The sequence below is a fragment of the Netta rufina genome (assembly GCF_964035555.1).
Source record: "Netta rufina genome assembly, chromosome: 9".
Lineage (NCBI taxonomy): Eukaryota > Metazoa > Chordata > Aves > Anseriformes > Anatidae > Netta > Netta rufina.
In genome coordinates, this window is record NC_140132.1 from 11742426 (window position 1) to 11756748 (window position 14323).

General features: G+C 41.1%; 1 protein-coding gene across 1 annotated transcript in view; it reads left to right on the forward strand.

The window, feature by feature from the left end:
* Positions 1–14323, forward strand: part of RYK (receptor like tyrosine kinase) — a gene marked incomplete at its 5' end in the record, with an annotated part of 66203 nt that overhangs the window by 27301 nt on the left and 24579 nt on the right. Inside the window, 6 exons of the mRNA XM_084292123.1 lie at positions 1651–1750; positions 3685–3819; positions 6103–6159; positions 7122–7266; positions 10096–10196; positions 13061–13186. Coding sequence (XP_084148249.1) covers positions 1651–1750; positions 3685–3819; positions 6103–6159; positions 7122–7266; positions 10096–10196; positions 13061–13186 — 664 coding nt within the window. The remainder of the gene's footprint in view (positions 1–1650; positions 1751–3684; positions 3820–6102; positions 6160–7121; positions 7267–10095; positions 10197–13060; positions 13187–14323) is intronic.

Here is a 14323-nt window from a genome sequence, read left to right on the forward strand (position 1 = left end):
GTGAGATTTTCCCGAACATCCTTTTCTTTAGGCTGAAGTCCCAGCACTCTCAGCCTCTTCTCATAGGAAAGGTGCTCCAGTCCCTCCAGCATCTTGGTGGCCCTTTCTTGGACTTTCTCCAGTGCGTCCAGGTCTTTCTTGTCCTGGGGGGGCAGAACTGGACACGGTACCCGAGGTGTGGCCTTACCAATGCTGAGTAGAGCAGAAGGACCACTGCTGGTGATACTTTGCCTAATATATAGCCAAGAATACCATTAGTCTTCTTGGTGGCAAGGGCATGTTGCTGACTTACATTCAACTTGGTCTCCACCAGGACCCCCAGGTCCTTTTCTGCAGGCCACCCAGACGGAAAGCAGCTCTGGAATTGTTCCTGCCCAGGGGCAGCACTCTGCATTTCTCCTTGTTGAACTCCCCGAGGTTTTTGTCAGCCCACCTCTCCAGCCTGTCAAGGACAAATGGCTGCATGGCCTGCTGGTGAGGTAGTTTTGTGCCCTCTGAATTACCAGAGGGTGCACTCTACCCCATCATCCAGGTCAGTCCCCCAGTATCAACCCCTGGGGGTACTCTGCTCAGTACTGGCCTCCAGCTTGATTTTGCACCATTACCCTTTGGATCTGGCCCTTTAGCTACTTTTCCATGCACCTCACTGTCTGCTCAACAGCCATACTTCAACAGCTTCTCTACAAAAATCTTATGGGGAACACTGTCCAAGACCTTGCTGAACTCCAGGAAGACAACATCCACTTCTCCCCCCTCATCCATCTGGCTGTTAGTTTCATTACAGAAGCTAAGTTCCCCTTGGTGAATCTTTGTGACTCCTCCTGATGATGTCCTTGCTTTTGTCTTTTGCACATGTGTAGGTAGCCCTGCTTCAATTACTGTGATTGCATCACTTGACATCTTCAGTGCTAAATTTTGTAGGATTGGCATATTGCCATTTCTAGGAGTATGGGAACTGGGTTACGTTTCTACTGTTGGCATCTTGATTGAAAATTCAGTTTCCTGTAGCTTGCTAATATAAATGTATTCTATGACCTCTTGAGAAAGGGGAAAAAGGAAGCTAACATGCAGAGTCAAATGGAATTATTTCAGCTGAGTCTGGAGGGTTAGGGTGAGTTTCCAACAGGAACGTGTAACTCAGCTACAGTAGGTCCTGTGCGTAATGAATGACCATTTGTGGAATCAACTTCTTCAAGTGAAAACAGAATTTCGACTTCAGGTGAAGATGATTTTTAAGCAATTTCAGCTGTGTAGTTTATAAAACTGACTAAAGGAGTGGGATTTTTTTTTGAATTCCTGTGGTGTTAACAAATTGCCTTTTGAACAAGCAAGTGTAAAAATATCACTGAGCGAGGTTAGTGGTTTTATTTATTTATTTTTTCATACTGTGATTTAATTTCTGACCCAAATTTTTGAAATTATTTCAAGAATGGCTTTTCTTTTGGCTTTCTTAATTTGAACCATCAAGAGTCTGATATTTAGACTTCATATAAGAAACCTTGAATTTGGGCACTTAAAATCACCAATATTCTCTAAAAATAAGAAACAGGCTTCTTAATGTTAAGAAAACTACTCAAAAGGTCCGCAGCATTTCTTTTTACTACTGTAGAGATTTCTTACATGTTTTCAATCTCCCAACTTTTGTTACAGGTTGAGTATAAACTGGGATTTCAGGTAGATAATCCCATGGCTATGGCTATGCCCCAGGCCAACATTTCTTTACAAGGAGAAGTTCCTCGCACCCTCTCAGGTAAACAGATCACCCCACGCCCCCGGACACATACAGCTAGTACTGCTAGAGCTTTCTGATGGTACTTGTCTCTTTCCAAAGTGTGTGTAGTGTTGCATAAAACCATAACCTTTCTCTATTAAATGTTATAAACTTACAGGTCTTCTGCAACAGTTATGACATTGCTGAAAGGGTATTATACATTGTGACTGCTAGTGTAAGAGTAACGTTTTTCCCCTTGTGTAGTGGAGGACGTTTCATTGAAATGAAACAATGTTTTTTGTGTTGTTATAGACACATGCACGTGTGTATATATATATATATATATATATTTATATGCATCCATGTGCACACACAAATTTCCTTTCAACAATAATAATTAGCAATTGCATGGACTTAAAAAAAAAAAAAAAAAACAAAACAAAACACACAGCTTTTAACTTTGCTAGCCTACAGAGACATCATTTCAAGATGTGTGGAAGTTGATAACATGTTAAGAGTTTATGGTAAGTTTGAAGTCAAGAAAACTATTCTGAATATGTATTAGCTGCTCTATAGAATTTGTACTAAAAACAAACGTGTTTGTTTCAGAAAGTGCACAAATGATCGTTGTTCCGTGATCATTCAGTTATGGTTCCTCACTGCCTTGTGCTCTGTTAGATACACAAGTGGGAACAAAATGCATGTTTTGATGTTTTGGCTTTGTACCACTTCTTTGTGAAGGCAGAGACTAGGGAATTAGGCTTGTTGTGTCTGCTCTGCTGGCATCAATAATGCTGCTGTGTAAGCTAGAAAGTAAATACTGTACGATTAGTTTAAGCTTTGATTCCAGTCAGATTTGCAGAGACCAAAATATTTAAACTTAACTGTTGTAGAAAAAGCTGACCTTCATGGTGTTTGAGAAAGCAGTGAGGGAAATGGAAATTTTTGCATTTCTGCTCTAATGCAGTTTTATATTGTGAGAGCTCCAACGCTAGTGGAAGGCTAGTGATTTACCTCCATTTGCACGTTACTAAAATTATATCTGGAGGTAAACTTTTAATGTGGCTCACGTAAGTAAATTTATTTCAAATTAAACTACTTAATGCTTTCATAGCTGTCAGAAATTACAAGACTAGCTAGCTCAGTCGGTAGAGCATGAGACTCTTAATCTCAGGGTCGTGGGTTCGTGCCCCACGTTGGGCGCCAAAAAGACTGTCGTGGTTTAACCCGACCGGCAGCTAAACACCACGCAGCCGTTCGCTCACCCTCCCCCCTCCCTCTCTGGGACGGGGGAGAGAAATGGAAAGTGAAGCCCGTGAGTTGAGATAAAGACAGTTTAATAAGACAGGAAAAAAAAAAATAACAAAAATAATAATAACAATAATAATAATGATGATACAATGGGGATAATACGAAAGTAATAATAGTATGTACAAACAAGTGATGCACAATGCAATTGCTCACCACCCGCTGACCGATGCCCAGCCTAACCCCGAGCAGTCTGGCCCCCTCCCCCCGGCTAGCCACCCCTATATATTGTTTAGCATGACGTCAGATGGTATGGAATACCCCTTTGGCTAGTTTGGGTCACCTGTCCTGGGTCTGTCCCCTCCCAGCTCTTACTGCACCCCCCAGCCTGCCCGTTGGCAGGACAGAGCAAAGGCTGAGATGTCCTTGGCTTAGTATAAGCACTGCTCTGCAACAATTAAAGCATCGGGGTGTTATCAGCACTCTTCTCATTCTAAGCCAAAACACAGCATTCCACCAGCTACTAGGAAGAAAATTAATTCTGTGCTAACTGAAACCAGGACACATAGACACTAAAATAGCATTTGTTTATTAATAGATTTTTTTTTACAAAATGTACATTAAACATTGTTTATAAAGGCCCTTATCTATTTAATATTCTTTCACCATGATGTCTGAAATATGCTCAAACTTAATTGTAATGCCTGTTTGTTGTATCCTTGCAGTGTTTCGTGTCGAACTCTCCTGCACTGGCAGACTTGACTCTGAGGTCACAATACTGATGCAGCTCAACTTGACAATAAATTCATCCAAAAACATCACAGTTTTAAATTTCAAACGGAGGAAAATGTGCTACAAAAGTAAGATGCTGTTTCAAATATTCAGTGGTTTTTAGTGTTAAAGCAGTATAGGAAAAAGATGTGGGAAGATACACTTGTCCTTGGTCATGTAACAATCCACGAGAGTGAATTATGGAGAGGACAAGAAGTAACCAAGTAACGTTTTGATTTCCAGAGAAAAATGTGTGCAGTTGGTAGAAGCAGAAGCTGATGAATGAACAAATTCCCTAAGTGTTGTGCTGCAGTGTGACCTTCTCACACATATAGCAAAAAATATATATGTATATTTTCTCTGTTGTACTTGCAAGGACAAAATCAGATTCTTCAAACCTGCAGCACTGTGAATATTCAAAGTTTCTTCTAAAAATTAACAGCCAAATCTACTTTATAAACTGAGATAAACTTAAAACTAGCTACTTAATAAATGTGACCAGATGTTACTCTTTCAGACTTTGAGTACAAAATGATCTTAGTAGATTGATAATGCAGGCTTCAGGAATCCCAGATTGACTTTCCTGGGTTTTGACTTAAGAATCTGCAAGCACAATTTATTCTTGAATTGTTGCTATCTCCTGTTGCTGTTTCCTGGAAGTATTTTCATAGGCATCAGAAGAAGATTATTTTTGAGAATCCTGAGAGCTGTAATCTCCTTAAAAATGGCTTCTGTTTCCTGTCCTCAGGCAGTGTTTGAGCATGGCCACCTCTACACATTCCTCTCAGCACTGCTCAGTTTACATAGAGCCTTTGAGGACAGTAGATAGGTTTCAGAGGGGAGCCTGCCACTTCCCTGGAGTCTGAATGTCCACGGATGCACTTTTGCAAAATGTGTATGAGAATGCATGTGTGGCTTTTTACCACGTAACACCAATACCCATGCTCCTTGTATTGACGTTATGACAAAATCATTCTTAATTCAAAATGTCTCTCTTTCTAGTAGAAACAGAGATCTTTCTGATACTGTTTAAGACAGGAAACTTACCTTTCGTTCATATTTTCTTGGGTACTTTTTCAAATGTTCTAAGTGGGGGAAATGTGGACTGTGTGTGCCTTCATACATTATTGAGCTGCTAAGTGAGCTGAGGGGGTTTCCATAGGTACTGCACCAGCATCAGGGTGTGGGAAGTGGAGCCGCTTCTTAAATTATGCAGAAATAATTACAAAGATCACGTTTCTGTGGGTTCATAATCATGTCAATGGCTTTTTTGAAAGTTGTATGTGGAATGGTATACAGCATCGGGGGATTTCTAATTTAATTTAGTGCTTAAGTTAACAATATGCAGGAACTTGTGAGTGGTTTTGCTCGAGGCATTCCTAATACTTCCTCCTAAGGCTTAAAAAAAAAAAAAGCAAAACTCTCAGATCTTTTTTCCTTTTGCTTGATGTACTTTTTGACAAGTTTATCAGGCTGAACTAGCTTGCCAAGGAGTCGGAAGGGAACTGTACTGGGGAGGAGGCAGCTCTTTGCAGCTAGGAGCAGGAAGGGGGATGTGCAAGTGCATCTGGGCTTTTGCAGTCATGGAAATCCATGATACTGCCTCAGACGCATGTGAAACCTCAGTGAGGTTTATCTGAAGTAGTCTCCACAGCCTGTTTTCCCTTGGTTTGTCCCTTCTATGTTAGAGAGACCAGTAGTAAGCGTAATGAAGACATATCCCTTTCCTAAAGGACCGTTTTCACCCCAGAATCCAAGCATTGTCTGTTTGGCTTTTATTTTTTTTACTTTTATTTTTTTTTTTTTTTTGAATATTTAAATTTCATCCTTTGGTTTTAAAACACTCATGGTTCCAGCATCAGATGAGAAGGCAAGGTGATCAGGGCTGCATTTCTTAACTTCTTCCTGGATGAGTTGCATTAGTCTGAGTAGTATTCATTGAACATTCAATTAATAAATGATTTCTTATCATACAGTAACCAATTATGTGAGGTTTTTGTTTTGTGACTGTATGTATGCACACTTACTCTCCACCTGCTTTTTCTACTATCTGCTGCTTTGGACTTTGCAGACAAGTCAAAGGGTTTTTAACTAAGTAGATCCAGTGGGTTCGGGCATGGCCTCAGTGGACATGCATGTTAGTGATCACACATCTGACCTATGTGTCTTGAAGCCTGGTGATTTTTTTTTTTTTTTAATTTATTTATACAGTGGTTAGGAAATGGAAATCTAAAAATAACCATAGCCCTTAAGTCAACTTGCCTGTTTGGACAAACAGGTTTGTTTTTCAAGAAATAGGCAATTGACTTTCTCTGAAGGACTTTAGTAATAAATACGTGCCGAACTTAACAGTTTTTTTCTCATCTGTTTAGAGCTTGAACCAGAAGTAAAATCTCCAACATCTGACAAAAATAGCAGCAAGGCTATCTGTAAGTAACTCTGAGTGTACCAGGTACTCCAAGTGTAAAGAAATGAAAAACTTGATGGTTTTTGTTTCTACAGCCTTCCCTATGAACATACTCCCCAGGTGTTTCTGCTAAACCCGGTATTTTAGTGGGGTTTATTTGGTAACTTTAGCTGGGAGTATATCCTAGTGAAGAACTACTGTTCCTACTGTTGTAACAACTTTTTTTAAAATTGTGTCTTGGGGGCTCTGTTTTCCCATACATGACTCTGTTCTATCTTCTTGACTTCAGGACTTGTCTGGTTTGCTGTTTTGACTTGTCAGAATCAAATTAATAGAATTAGGTGGTTTCCTTTACTCTCACTCCACTTCTATCTGTCAGTGCCATTGACGGGCTGTGCTCAGCCTTTGTGGAACCCAAAATGTAAATGCTTTTCCCAATTTTCCCAAAATGCTTTTTGAAAGCAGCGGAGAGTTGCTTAGTTTCCCCTTCACCACCTCAACTGCCCTCTTGCAGGGCAGTTGTTCTCCACAACACCTTGTTGTAATCTACAGGTGGCTGGGGTTGCTCAGGGCCCCCTGATGATAAAGCAGCTAAGGCAAGACCTGCCACCTCCTGCTTCCAGTCCCTTTGCACTGTGTTGCACCCATGGTGCAGTTGCAGAATTTTGCCCTAAAGCTTTGTGTAGCTGAGAGCCTTTTGAGAAGGAGGCTTATCATTCTGTAGGAACCTGCCTTTTGTCCCAGCAAATAAATGGAGGCATTGAGTGACTGCTGGCCTGTGCCCTGCCTTGCAGCAGCAGGAACCACCACTTTGAGGGGTACTGCAGTCTGCCTCTGTGCTGGCGTCATCTCCCAACTCCTGCTGGACCTGGGTGGTGGGGACACTTCGGGCGAGTCTGGGAGCAGTGCTGCCATCCTGCCATGTCAGCACGCTAGTTGATTTTTCTGAGAAAGGTTCAGTAACGTTTCACCTTTGTGTTTCAGTTGATCCTGTAAATGCAGCTCCCACCACTTCTACCCGCGTGTTCTACATCAGCGTAGGCGTGTGCTGCGCCGTTATATTCCTGGTGGCAATAATACTAGCTGTCTTGCATCTCCACAGTATGAAGAGGATAGAGTTGGATGACAGGTACGTATTCAAGGTTTTCCAGGCCATTTTTTGTGACAGAACTCCCAGGCTTGTGGGAATTCTGGCCTCCAAATTAGTCTTCTGTAGTGGCTTGCAATTTCTGTTCTCAATGTCAGCCTGCAGCAGTGACTACCTCTGCAGAGTTGTGCTGCGTGCTGTACTCCAGAAAGGCAGCAGTTGCAGATGCTCTGCTGGTTATGGTCTGGAGACTTGTGGCCCTCAGGTTTTTGCCAGAAGAATTGCGTGGATGATGTGCACAAGTGGTTGGTTACAAAACTGAAAATGTGTCTCTCTTCAAATGGGTTATCAATCCCATTAAACCAAAATGGCACGTGCACGAGAGGAGGACTTGCAATGTCAGCCCCAAGGGCAATACAGTTGGCATGTCCTTTACCTTTTTCATGTATTGAGCGGAGTTTTGCTGGGTGGGTTTAAACACTGAAGAGGAAAGCAGGTAGACTGAAGCTCTCTTGGAGGCTACGTGAACAATCTGCATTAGATGCAACTGTTAAGGATCCAAGGATTTTGAAACCGAACACTTCAGAAATGCAGTTGGGAATGTAGGTGGTCAGCACTGTTGAAAAAATAACCTTGAATGGTTTTTGTTCCTGCCTACGGTCTCTCAGGCTAGCTTGTCCTGCAGCTCAGACAGATGCCGACCTGTTTTTCTTTCAGTCTTTACTCCTTCTGTGTTCCCAGACCACTTGGTTTTGGGGGGATTCAGTGTGCCAAGTGTTAACAGTACCTGAAGGCTATTTCTCAGTGTCAGCTTTCCTCAATTCATTTGTTCCTAAATTGTCTAAAATTTTTAATCAGTAGTAGTTAAAGGATGCGCAGCTTTCTTTGTTCCATAAAGGAAAAGCATTAAATTTAGCGTGTGAATATACGCATCTAAGAGTTTCTGAGAGTCTCAGTCTAGCAGCATTATTCTCCACTCCGTCATACTTGATTTTTGCAGCATGCACAAGAGCCAACAAAGACCCTGCAAAATGATCTTTCGGTGCTTGGCTGAGAAACTGCTTTAGTGTTTTAATTTAAACTGTCTCGCATTAGTAATAGATGTGATCAATGGCTGCTTGATGGAAAGGCTAGCCAAGGAATGTGTGAGAGAATAAACAACTTTTGATTTGTTTTTAAATAAGCTCAAAATGGCTCTGTAAAGAGGTTCTGAATCAACGATGATAATGTCATTAGGGTTCACAATGTCCCAGGAGCAAAAGAGGATGAAAACCCCACTGCTATTGCTCTTAATTTCAAAAGGCAGAACTAAATAAAAATGAGAACGATTGTTAAATAAAAGCTACAAACAGGCAGCTGAGTTTATGGGCTGCATATGGACTATTTGAGAACATTGTATTGAAAGTTCAGTGCAAATGCTTCCATATCTCCTATCAAAGGCGCTTGAAAAAGTTCCAAGGAAAGTTGGCATGGCTTAACAGCAGGATAATGGGCGTTACTAAAAGCAAGAAGGCATCTTTCAAAAAGCTGAAATTTTGTCCAAGTGAGAAGATTTAACTTGTTTGTCTTTATGATCTTTCTTAAACCTAAAACCAGAGTAAAGCCAACCAAAAAAGTTGTTTCTCAAACTTGCAACAGGCATAAAACAAATGATTCTTTTTTCAGACTTGCCTCCAGCAGGAAGCCAGCCAGAGAAATCGGTACAGCTATTAGGTGATCAAGTTACAAAAGGAGTTTTTAGGGAAGATAAAGCCATAGCAGGAAAACAAAGCTCAAGTTCTGTGTTGGTGTTTAATGTGGTGACCATGGCAGAATGCTTCCTTCTGGGGGACTTGCTGGAGCATGAATCACAACGGGGAGCTTTGAAGATAGCACAAAAAGTTAAAATGAGTGGTAATAAGTTGCCAGCACCAGAGAATATTCTTTCAGAAACTAAAGGAAGTTAAGCTGGAATAGCTAGACCATCAGCTGTGCCTTTTAACCTTGTCCTAAAAAATATGCTGGAACCATATACCGGGAAGGCAATGAGTGTGGCAATAACTTAGAAAAAATCTTGAGAGTTTTATGGCTGGTCTGGATCTCAGTAAGCCTGGTATTTTGTAGTGTGAGAATTAGTTTCTTTTCGAACAACAACAAAAATTAGTGATTATGGTACAGTGGGGAGAAATTGGCTTCTTTAAAGGAAGTCCTGCTTCAAAAACTTAACAGTGGGACTTGAGGGCATCAGCAAATACACCCAAAAAATCTTGCAGGGACAGCTAGCACTGCTAGCTCAGTGCTCAAGAGCAGCCCCAAAAGCAAATAAATGTTAACTGTGTGGCCGTAGAGAGTTATACCCAAAAGCAATCGTGTTCTTTGTTCTGCTAACTGTGTCGGCAGTAGTGGAGACTACTCCGTAGTCTCCGAAAGGAGTGTGTGTGGGGACATGTTTGTGTGTGCTTGGGAGGGAGATCAAGAAGCTTGTTCCAGCCTTATCAACTGAGCTAATAATGGGTACTGTCTTTGCCTGCAGGGTTTCTCACCTGTTCTTAGTCCATTGCAGCTACAATAACTTTTTAAATAGCTCTTTTTTGGTAGTATTTTATCTTGTGGATAAGGCAAGAAACATTTCACTACATCTTTGTGAAGTTTGTGTTTTTATTGAGTACTGTGTTCAGCTGTGGTCCTATCCTCCAAAAATCTCATTGTAGGACTTGTAGGAAGAGAAAAGAAGGGTGATGAGTGTGGATTGACAAAGTAGGCTAGTGAGAAACTTTAAAAAGGCCATTTGTCCAAAGTCCAGTCTGAAAAATTTTGTGCTTAATCTGATAATTTTGTATTTATTACAGTATCGAGCAGTTGTGTTCATGTCTATTTTTGTTTTTAAAACAGCATTAGTGACAGCAGTAGCTCCCAAGGTTTATCCCAACCTTCCACGCAGACAACGCAGTACTTGAGAGCCGATACACCAAACAATGCAACGCCAGTAACCAGTAAGTGTTAATCTAATTACAGAGCCTTGTGACAGACTGTCTTGGACCCAGCTGGAGTATTAGTGGTAGGGTCACACTGAGTCTGTATTCAGAAATACAGAAACAGAAGAGCAGGAAAAACTCCTGTCTCTATTAGTTTGTCTCTTTTGAGTTCATGGTGTGTGGTTCATGTGGTTTTATTTAGCCATGTCATAGTCAAGATTGAGGACTCCATAAGATCTGGGACATAGTATCATACTCATGTGATGAATCCTGCCTTTGGGTCAACGGGATATTCTCCCTGCACGTAGATCTGTCAGCGAGAAAGGCTGCCCCAGTGTCTGAAGCATCTGCTTTCTTAGTGCTGGAAAGAAGCTGACTTCTGCAGCATCAAGCAGAAGGTGGGATAGATCTGGCAGAGATAACAGTAAGGAAGGATCCGAATAGCCTTAGCCTGACCATTTGTTACTGACTGGAGACCAAAGCAAGTGACGTCATTGACTCCTGATGGTTATTTTATTATTTTTGCCCTGTTGCTGCAACATGCAAAGAAACAGAATGGGGCAGAAAAACTTGACAAGGGTTATATATTTATGCCTCCTTTTTAACAGCTTTGCTTGAAAGAATACAGGGGGGAAAAAATATTTCCATAGAGAAATAGAGGGCGAGCAGTGAATTAAAAAAGAAGGGTGAAGCAGCAGTGATTTATATGCTCTGTGATGAACTGATATTAGCTGTGTTCTGAGCTAACTCAAATTCCTAACAATATTTGTTATTTGTCGAGTCTTTACTTCTGCAGTTATTGTCTGTCATCTCTAGGGGAGAGGTACCTCGTATAGCATAGTTCTAGTGAAGGGATCTTCCTGAGATAAGTAAGGAGGGATTGATGCAGCGCTGGGTGTGCAGGTCAGTCTCATCTAAGGCTGGACTGACCATGAACATTTGCCTTGGCCCTTGTGCATACACACTGATCTCTTCTGACCGCTTCTGCAGAGCGACTGGCTTTTTGTTGACTTGGGTCTTTGAGCTGGCACGTAGCCTAGCTGTATGAGCGCTGGTGTTGGTGCTTGGAGGGGTGTGGGTCTGCAGGACTGAACGCTGAAAGAGAGCAGGACTTAGTCCAGACTAAATTGGCTGGCTCAAAGCACTGCTGGAGGGTCTGCTTTAAAAAATCTGAAAGTAGCCCAGGCTAAATTGGCTCAAATTTCTTCTAGAGCCTACTTTAAAAGATCTGAAGTGAGGTAAGGGTTTATGGTAAAAAGTGAGGGGAAAAATTGGGGGCCCAGCAGGAGGAGTGAACAGTCTCTGTTAATCTCAGTTGGCTGTTTCTTTCAGTAGAGTAGAAATTGCCAAGCTGAAATGGTACTGTGGTCCTTGAGATCTTTTCAGGAAGTGGCTTCTGTTGTCATCTGCTGCCACCAATGATTCTCTATCCTGTAATGCTTAAGAGTTTTGTATTAATAACCCAAAGAGTCTTTTTTTCAGCAATCTGATAAGTAGAAATGTCAATGTCTATCCTTTATACATTCTAATGTTTATCCTTTGGAGCTAGGTTAAAAACAATGATTAATGGCTTGGTTTTTAATTTTTTTTTTATTTAAAGCAACTAAAAGACCCCAAAATCTCTCCCATTTTTCTTCTGACTGCACTTAGTAGTGATACTAACCATCTGAAATCACAGGGGAGCAGTGCATGAGTATCACAATTACTGTTCAGCCCTAGTGTCTTCCTGTTTCCTGCCCAGGTGTGGAAGCAGGTGTTTACCTAGGACTGAACTCCTGCAGCTTTGGGAAAGTCTTGGCTTTCTTCTAAATTGAATGAATTACCTCCTGAAACAAAAGAGATTTTTGTAATCTGAGTTCATCTTCTATTTGTAGAAAGCTGCCTGGAAACTTTATATGGTAGAAGCATTAAGAGAAATGCATCTATTAAAAATTTCCTTTCCACATAGTTTGGAAGAAACCATGCTGTTGACGTGTTATCAACCTCAGGTTTTCAGGTTGGCCCTCTAAGTGGCACTGTTTAGTTAAAACGATTCTTGGAAACTCATCGGTGAGCCTCATGCAAAACGGAAGAAGACTAGAAAGCAAGGTAGCCTACAAACCAGGTCCTTATTGATGATTAAACTCTCCTCACCCAGATACATGTGGAAACAGCTGTAATGGCACCTGTTTGTATAGTGTGTTCAGACCACGCTGCTTCAGAATGCCTTGTCTTTTAGGGGCAGGGGAACGCCCCCAGAAACAAAGGAAATGGTGAAAATGAATATAAGAAAAAAGGTTGGATGCAGAAAATGAACAGGAGGATCACTGTTAGACCTTCCACAGTCGTTTTAACCTTGCATTCAATGACATTTAAATTTTAAAATTTATTGTCAGTGACTCTCAGGCTTTTTCTCTAATAATTCATGGTCTTGATCATGAAAAAAGTCAGGCCTCTTATGCCCAGAAGAGGGCACTGATATTTCTGGTTGTATTCCTGCTCCAGTGTTGGGGTAAGGTGTTTTCCTGATGCCACTAAGTCCTCCGGCAGTCTCCAACCTCAGTCTTTACTTCCCTACTGGCAGGGAAGTGCAGCGTTGTGTTAATCAGCTTCAGTATGCAAGAAGGAGCTTTATTTACCTGGTGTTAATAAATAAAGAGACTTGGTTGCATGGCACTGTATAGAATTTGTGTGATTTTTTTTCTTCAGAGATTAAGTTCATGTGGCTTCTCTTGTTTTCTTTTTTTTTTTTTTTTTGTTATCGTTTAATGCTCTACGTAACCTTAAGTACACACTGCTTGCATGTCTTTGTACCTGTAGGTGGTGCTGAGGTGAAGCAATGTGCTTGTGTTCTTATAATAAGGGTATTTATATTGGTTTGTTTGGCTCTGCTGGCTCCTCAGGTTATCCTACATTACGGATAGAGAAGAATGATCTTAAAAGTGTCACTCTCATGGAAGCAAAAGCTAAAGTGAAGGACATAGCCATCTCCAGGGAGAGGATAACTCTAAAGGATGTGCTCCAAGAAGGTATTTAAAGGACTCGGGACACTTGTTGGTTACAACAAGGGGTATATGTATGTATTTTTTATAGCTAGATTTTTCTGAAATTAATCATGGGTGATGTCTCAGGTCTTTATGACTTTGGTGGAGGTAAAGAATGATGGATGATGTTTGTATTTGGGGTGTGTGGGGTGTGGGGAAGCAGCTCCAGAATTTGTTAGAACAGGGGAGCGACTAATTGTGTAAAGTAAATAATTCAGGTTGTCTGTGTTTAATAACCTGGTTCTTTAAGAAAGAAAAATAAATGAAAGGTTGAGATGGCTAAGGAGTGAGGTAATCAGCTGAGGCTGTAGGTGGCAAAAACTCATTTCTGTAAATTGACAGATAACTTCATTTAAGGGGAAAAAAAATGCCACTGTCATCTAAATTCAGTCAGTCTCCACTTTTAGCTTCTACTATGGACATCTAATCCACAGATGCAAAATTAACAGCTCTATTATGAAAAACTTGGTGATGACCCCTTTTTGATCTTGTTTAATGTTCATATCAGAAGTGTGCATATGCAGTAACAATGGGTTCTTGTTGATGTTGCATTTAGGAAATAGACTTAAATATTTAGGGGTTTTGCCTCTAGTTGTTGCCACTGCAACTTCCAAGTCTGTGTCCCTGTCACCTGAGGAGAAACCAAATTTTCCAAAGCTAGAGTTGTGAGATACTAATCCCTTATAGGCAGAACTGCTAAGTGCTTTGCACCCCCCTCTGAAATACAACGGGAGAATGCTTTTCCATTTTTAGGAAGTAGCATTGTTCTCAATCCAATGGTTCTGCAGTAAGCTCTGTGCAGGTGAAGGATGTGTCTTGTGCTCCTGTATATTGTTTCTTGTCTGTAGCTGTAATGTTCAGAGCTATCTGATGACTGGAGGTGTGATCACAAGCTGAGTTGGTGTCACAGCTGTCTCACAGAGCTGTTTTGCAGTCACATGGTAGATGATAGAAATTACTGCACTGTCCCTGTAAAGTATTTAGAAACCAGAAGATAGCCATAATTCATTCTAGGAGATGTACAGCCAGGCTAAGGCAATCCCTACAGAAGATCTTTCAGCCTAATCAAACAGGGCAAATCAATGGGAAAGGGATGTTAGGGAGGCCTGAAGTTGATGCACA